We start from the raw sequence: 7,044 nt of genomic DNA on the forward strand, positions 1-7,044 counted from the left end.
GTTTTCCCTCTTCACTCTTTTCCACCATTCTTTTTTTCCAGTTTGGGTTTTGGGCGCCCTCAGTTCCTTTTTTGTTAAACACTGAGCTGTTTATCCATCCCTCTTAAAAGTGCCCTGAAAGAAGAGGCTTCCAACTCTCTGGGGAGCTCTCTTCCTCCTCTGGTCTTTTGGGTTCATCTCAAATTATTCCCCAACGGAAAGATCGCTCAAGGATTGGGGGCGGGGGCGGGGAAAAGGGGAGTCTCCCAAGAGATCAGGTTAAGCCCCAGCCTCAGGGTGTTGAGGGAGGGGCTGGGGGAAGCAGGAGCCTGTTCCTAGGAGACATTTTCTACTGGGCACCTCTTCCTAGACGGCTTCCCCTGACATTGCCACAGGAATAGGAATCATTATCCCACGCCGCGGAGAAGGAAAGGAAGGCCGGGTAAAGGCCCTCAAAGTCGCAAAGCGAAGAATAAAGTCCGGATTGGGACTCAGGTCTGTGGGCAATCCAAAGCCGCCCCCTTTACCCTACAAAAGCTCGTTTCCCCTCTGGAAGCCCTCGAGTCCTCTTTCCTACCCCGCCTCTTGTTCCCCAAGCGTGGCCAGGGCTAGGGCTCCAGGGCTGCTCCAAGCACCCTTCCGTCTTCCCGGGGAGAATTTTCCCTTCCCGGGGCTAGGGTCTGGCGCTGGGGCGCCTCTCGGACCTGCGGGATCGCCCCTAGACTCTGGAGCGCTGAGCGCGGCGAGCGACGGCTCCAAGGCACAGGTGGGGCGGGAGCGCAAGAGAGCCGAGAGCGGAGGCGCGGGGGGCGGGACGCGGGGCCCGGGAGCAGCCTGGGACCGCGGCAGCGCCGCAGCTCCCGGCGCCCGCGGCTGCCTGCCCCAGCCCCTCAGTGGCGGCTCGCTCTCTTCTTCTCTGGCTCCGAACCCGACACAGCCGCTGCCGCTGCCGCCCGGCGCGCTGCGAACTCCCGAGAACAGCCTTGGCCGTCAGCGAGCGCCAGCCGCTTCCTGTCCCCAGCGCCGAGACCAGAGGGGCGCACCGCGGCCACCGAGCCAGAGGCTCTTCAGGCGGCGAGAGAAGTCCCCGCGCTCCCCGAGGCCCGGCGCAGCTCACGGTGAGAGCCACCCGGGGCTCGAGGGTCCCTTGGCTGAGGGGGCGCATCCTCGGGGTGCCCGATGGGGCTGCCCGGGGGTCGCAGGGCTGAAGTTGGGACCGCGCACAGACCGCCCCTGCAGCCCAGCCAGAAATGCTGCCGCCGGGGAGCAACGGCACCGCGTACCCGGGGCATTTCGCGCTGCACCAGCAGCTGGCGCAGGGAAACGCCGTGGGGGGCTCGTCTGGGGCACTGCCACTGGGGCCGGCGCAGGTGGTCACCGCCGGCCTGCTGACCCTACTCATCATCTGGACCCTGCTGGGCAACGTGCTGGTGTGCGCTGCCATCGTGCGGAGCCGCCACCTGCGCGCCAAGATGACCAACGTCTTCATCGTGTCTCTGGCCGTGTCAGACCTCTTCGTGGCGCTGCTGGTCATGCCCTGGAAGGCGGTCGCCGAGGTGGCCGGTTACTGGCCCTTTGGAGCGTTCTGCGACGTCTGGGTGGCCTTCGACATCATGTGCTCCACCGCCTCCATCCTAAACCTGTGCGTCATCAGCGTGGACCGCTACTGGGCCATCTCCAGGCCCTTCCGCTACGAGCGCAAGATGACCCAGCGCATGGCCCTGGTCATGGTCGGCCTGGCCTGGACCTTGTCCATCCTCATCTCCTTTCTTCCAGTCCAGCTCAACTGGCACAGGGACCAGGAGGGCTCTTGGGGCGGGCTGGACCTGCCGAACAACCTGGCTAACGGGACGCCCTGGGAGGACGTTTGGGAACCCGACATGAGGGCAGAGAACTGTGACTCCAGCCTGAACCGAACCTACGCCATCTCTTCCTCTCTGGTCAGCTTCTACATCCCGGTGGCCATCATGATCGTGACCTACACGCGCATCTACCGCATCGCCCAGGTGCAGATCCGCAGGATTTCCTCCCTGGAGAGAGCCGCGGAGCACGCGCAGAGCTGCAGGAGCAGCGCCGCCTGCGCGCCCGAGACCAGCCTGCGCGCTTCCATCAAGAAGGAGACCAAGGTGCTCAAGACCCTGTCGGTGATCATGGGGGTCTTCGTGTGCTGCTGGCTGCCCTTCTTCGTCCTTAACTGCATGGTCCCTTTCTGCAGTGGACACCCCGAAGGCCCCCAGGCCGGCTTCCCCTGCGTCAGTGAGACCACCTTCGATGTCTTCGTCTGGTTTGGCTGGGCCAACTCCTCACTCAACCCCATCATCTACGCCTTCAACGCAGACTTCCGGAAGGTGTTTGCCCAGCTGCTGGGGTGCAGCCACCTCTGCTCCCGCACGCCGGTGGAGACCGTGAACATCAGCAATGAGCTCATCTCCTACAACCAGGACACCGTCTTCCAGAAGGAAATCACAGCTGCCTATATCCACATGATGCCCAACGCGGTGACCCCCGGCGACCGGGAAGTGGACGATGACGAGGAGGAGGGCCCTTTCGATCGCATGTCCCAGATCTATCAGACATCTCCAGATGGTGACCCTGTGGCAGAGTCTGTCTGGGAGCTGGACTGCGAGGGGGAGATTTCTTTAGGCAAAATAACACCTTTTACCCCAAATGGATTCCATTAAACGGCATTAAGAAACTCCCTCCTGGATCTGCATAACTGCAGTGACATTTACAAGCATGCATACACATGCAAATACATGCGTTTCCAGTGCTGCTACCCCGTTTATCATGTGTTTCTGAGTAGTGGCTCATGTGCTTAGAAACCTCACCCCATTGATTGGTAGTTCAAAGAATTGGCAGAAGCAGTTGCAATAAACTCAGTCAAATATACCCAGCCTGCCACAGGTGATCCTATTAGAGAAGAGAGTATGGTGCTGGGTCCTTTAAAAAAAAAAAGTGATACTTGGTCCTTAAAAAATATGCTCTCCCCTCCCTTTTTAAACAAATGGCTTCTTCAGTCATTGTTAGTGTTTAAATTGATTTTTAAACAGCAGGTTGGTTGTGTGTGCAGTGATTCAGTGGGGGCATAGCTTTCCTGGGTCTGGCTTCTGGTGGCTCTGTGCTTATGTCATTTCTTCTCTCTGTGCTGGTGGGTGTCTCCATATCATAGCCGAGGAAGTCTCCCTCATTTATTCTGGTGTCTAATAAACATACATTATTTGTATGATGGGGAGACTATCTTTGCTTTGCTACCTTGTGTTTCAGAAGTGCTTCTGAAGAAACCGTGAGTGCATCCTTAAAACGCAAAGATGTTTGCATGCTTATTTTCTTTACAGTTTGGCCTTAAAGATACACACAGGGCAAAGGACCTTGAGGAGCTTCTGTTTTCTCAGGTTTCTTTTTATTACTTATACACATGTGGGGTCTGTGCCCCAACCTGGCTTCAGTGGCAAGGCATTAGATCTTCTCAAGCCTAGATTTCTTTTTTTCTCATTTAGAATTTTTTTTTTTTGAAATAAGACAACTCTCCTGATTCCTAGACAGATGCGATCAGTTCATTGAAAAGATCATGTAGAAAAATATCTCGCTCTTTCTCCATATGAAATCTGTAGCATGTTTTAGAATGACATGGCTTTTGAGAAATCGTGTTTCCTGAAGAGCTTTGAAATGTGTGAATCAAGATGCTTTAAAAAAGAAATCCTGTTTTTTAAATAGGCATTTTCCTTAGTGGACAATAGCAAATAGGGGAATGCTTTTTAACTAAAATGTAGAAGCCAGAGACGAAATGTGAATGAACTTGAAATTGGAAAATCTGTAGGTCTAGAAGCTCAATAGAAGAGCCCAACTAACTCCAATCATTTTGTTTTTCCTCTCTGTGGTGTGCACGTCACAGTCAAGGGGAGTGTTTTATTCCAGACCCACACCGGTTGAGAGCATGTTATTAACATCAGATCTAAATATGAGCGCCGTTAATGGAAGCAAATGAAATGTGAATATGTAATTTCTTACAAGTCCCTGCTTTGAAGCAGTTTTATCGAGGACAGTTCAATCAATTTTGATCTCTTTAAGGATAATTTTATTGTCGCTCTTCTGGGCAACCATATCTTGATCACTGCAAAATGTGCAGTTCCTGGCATACAACACTTAATAAATATTTGTTGAATGAATGACTATTTCTGGAACAGTGAGGTTGAAAGCAAATCCTATCCAGTACATCAATTTTTATATGTAATTTAGTCAAAATGATACTGGAACCTGAGGTCTGCGTTCAGTTTCTGACCTCCTGTGAATGGATAGCTAAGCAAACCATTAGGCAACATTGCGGGCAGTGAAAAGCACACTGCTCTAGGATTCAGGAGACCGCCACGTGACCCTGAGTGAGTCAATTAACCTTTCTGGGACTCATTTTCTGTCTGTATCTGTAAATGGAAAGACTTATGCTAGATCACTGTTTACCAAATTGTGCTTTGTGATGCAGATGTTAATGGATGGGGTCTCTGGTGAAATAAGTTCAGCAAACCCAGGTTCAATATCTGTCTTCTCAACAGGACTTCTTAGAGCTTCTCCTGTGCATGATGCACCCTCCCGTGGGGCAAGATTCTGTATTATCTCCCACTGCCGTTCACCTTGTGAACCTTGTTTGGTGGAATTCCTATTACTGTCTCTCTGGAATCCACAGTCATGGTTTGAGAAACTCAAATCTAACTGATCTGGAAGTCTTTACAACATTCTGTTCTAAAGCATGGGTTGTTAGAAGCAAAATCTTTTGTGAAAAACACTGTCTTAGGCTCCAGTTTAGATAAGTCCTGTGTTATGGAAAATGGATTATGTGAAGACTTTGGAATTCCCTTCTGTAAAATATCATTCACCATTCCTTATAATTATGTACCATGCACTAGGCACTGTTCTAGATGCTGGGAATATAGTTGTCAATCAAATTCTCTGCTGTCTTGGAACATTTATGTGAGTCAGTGGAGAGATAAGCCAATAAAGATTGCTCCACTATACTGCGCTGCATTGCACTGTGCTGTATTGAACAGGATAGATAATGCCAGGCAGAGGATATTGCTATGTTGCAAAATACCCGGGGTGAATAGGGTGGTGAAGCTGCTGTTTTATTTATGGAGGTCAGGGTGTGGGGGGGGGCCTTTCCAAAGAGCCACATGAAGAGAGACCTTGATTGGGTAAGAGCTGGAGCGCTGCTAATGTCTGGGTGGGACAGTAATCCAGGCAGAGGGAGCGGCAAGTGCAAAGGCTTGGAAATGGGCTTGTTCCTGGCACCCTTGGAGGAGTGTGGCTGGAGGGCCATAAAAGAGGAGTGTGATAGGATTAATGTTAATTGCCGCAGCAGCAATCACAGCAGGCATGATGGAGACTCGGTCTGTGCTGGATACAACACGTGTATTAATTCATTTGACTCTCGCTGCCCTGTGAGGTAGGCACTCTCATTACTCCATTTTTTATAGATAAGGAAATGAAGGCGTTGTCAGGCTAAATAACCAGCCTGGGGTCACACACCTCCTGAGTGGCAGAGCTAAACTTGAACCCAGGTAGCCTGGCCACAGAGTCTTTAATCCTAACTGCTCTTTGATGGTGAGAGACGATGCCAGAACTTCTTCAGTCAGCAAATGCACCAGTACACAGATCAGAACATTCAGTTTTTTGTCCATTTATTACTGAAACTGTTAATTGGTTCATCCCCACAGCTACACGACAGCAGCTCTTCATTGTGTACCTGCTCTGTGAATAGCTTTGTGTTTGGAGGGAAGGCACCCTAGGGTTATGGGCAAAGTAGCTCTTACATGATGGGCCAAGTGCTTTCCTGGATTCTTATTTATTCTTCACATTAACCTCACATGTTATTATTTTCCCATTTTACAGATGAGGACACGGGGGCACAGAGGAACTTGAAGAGTTGTTTGTCCAAGGTCATGTGACAAGTAAGCAGTGGAACCAGGGTTTACCTCGAGGTCAGTGGTTCTCAACAGAGGGAATTTTGCACCCTGCACGCTTCAGACATTTGCCAGTGTCTGGAGACCATTTTAGTTGTCACGACTGGGTGTCAGGTTCTCCTGCCATCTTGTAAGTAGAGGCCAAAGATGTTGTTAAACAACCTATGGTGCACAGAGAATTATCCAGCCCCAAACACTCATGTTGCAGCACTTGAGAGGCCGTGACCAGGTGGACACGCTCCAGGTCCCAGCTCCCTGTCCACGCTCCAGGTCCCAGCTCCCTGTCCACGCTCCAGGTCCCAGCTCCCTGTCCACGCTCCAGGTCCCAGCTCCCTGTCCACGCTCCAGGTCCCAGCTCCCTGTCCACGCGCCAGGTCCCAGCTCCCTGTCCACGCTCCAGGTCCCAGCTCCCTGTCCACGCTCCAGGTCCCAGCTCCCTGTCCACGCTCCAGGTCCCAGCTCCCTGTCCACGCTCCAGGTCCCAGCTCCCTGTCCACGCTCCAGGTCCCAGCTCCCTGTCCACGCGCCAGGTCCCAGCTCCCTGTCCACGCGCCAGGTCCCAGCTCCCTGTCCACGCGCCAGGTCCCAGCTCCCTGTCCACGCTCCAGGTCCCAGCTCCCTGTCCACGCTCCAGGTCCCAGCTCCCTGTCCACGCGCCAGGTCCCAGCTCCCTGTCCACGCTCCAGGTCCCAGCTCCCTGTCCACGCTCCAGGTCCCAGCTCCCTGTCCACGCTCCAGGTCCCAGCTCCCTGTCCACGCGCCAGGTCCCAGCTCCCTGTCCACGCTCCAGGTCCCAGCTCCCTGTCCACGCGCTAGGTCCCAGCTCCCTGTCCACAAGGTCACCTGCCTGGAGTCGGAGGCTCCATCACCCTGAGGTTGAATTTTGGCTCCACCACTTATTAGCCATTTGAATCCGGGCAGCTTTCTGAGCTCCAGCTTCCTTACCTGATCAATAGGCACACCAACCGCACAGAGTGTGTATAACACAAGGCACAGAACTTCCTTGTTCTGATAGATGCTGAATCTGCTTTTATGACCAGACCTCCATAAACCATATTCATTTGTTAGAAGTGAGTCACTAAGTCCAAAGGATATTCAAGGGGAGGGAATTAGA

The 7,044-nt window shown here is 52.6% G+C and overlaps 1 protein-coding gene across 1 annotated transcript; it reads left to right on the forward strand.

Annotated features, from left to right (window-relative positions):
- The first annotated feature begins 1,229 nt into the window (after positions 1-1,229).
- DRD5 (dopamine receptor D5) lies at positions 1,230-2,922 on the forward strand. Its single transcript, XM_012466993.3, has one exon. It carries the CDS (start codon positions 1,230-1,232, stop codon positions 2,658-2,660), a length of 1,431 nt encoding a protein of 476 aa, XP_012322416.1. The 3' UTR covers positions 2,661-2,922.
- Positions 2,923-7,044: the final 4,122 nt, after the last annotated feature.

The sequence above is a fragment of the Aotus nancymaae genome, unplaced genomic scaffold (assembly GCF_030222135.1).
Source record: "Aotus nancymaae isolate 86718 unplaced genomic scaffold, 86718_ANA_hifiasm-v0.15.2.pri h1tg000006l, whole genome shotgun sequence".
NCBI classification, from domain to species: domain Eukaryota; kingdom Metazoa; phylum Chordata; class Mammalia; order Primates; family Aotidae; genus Aotus; species Aotus nancymaae.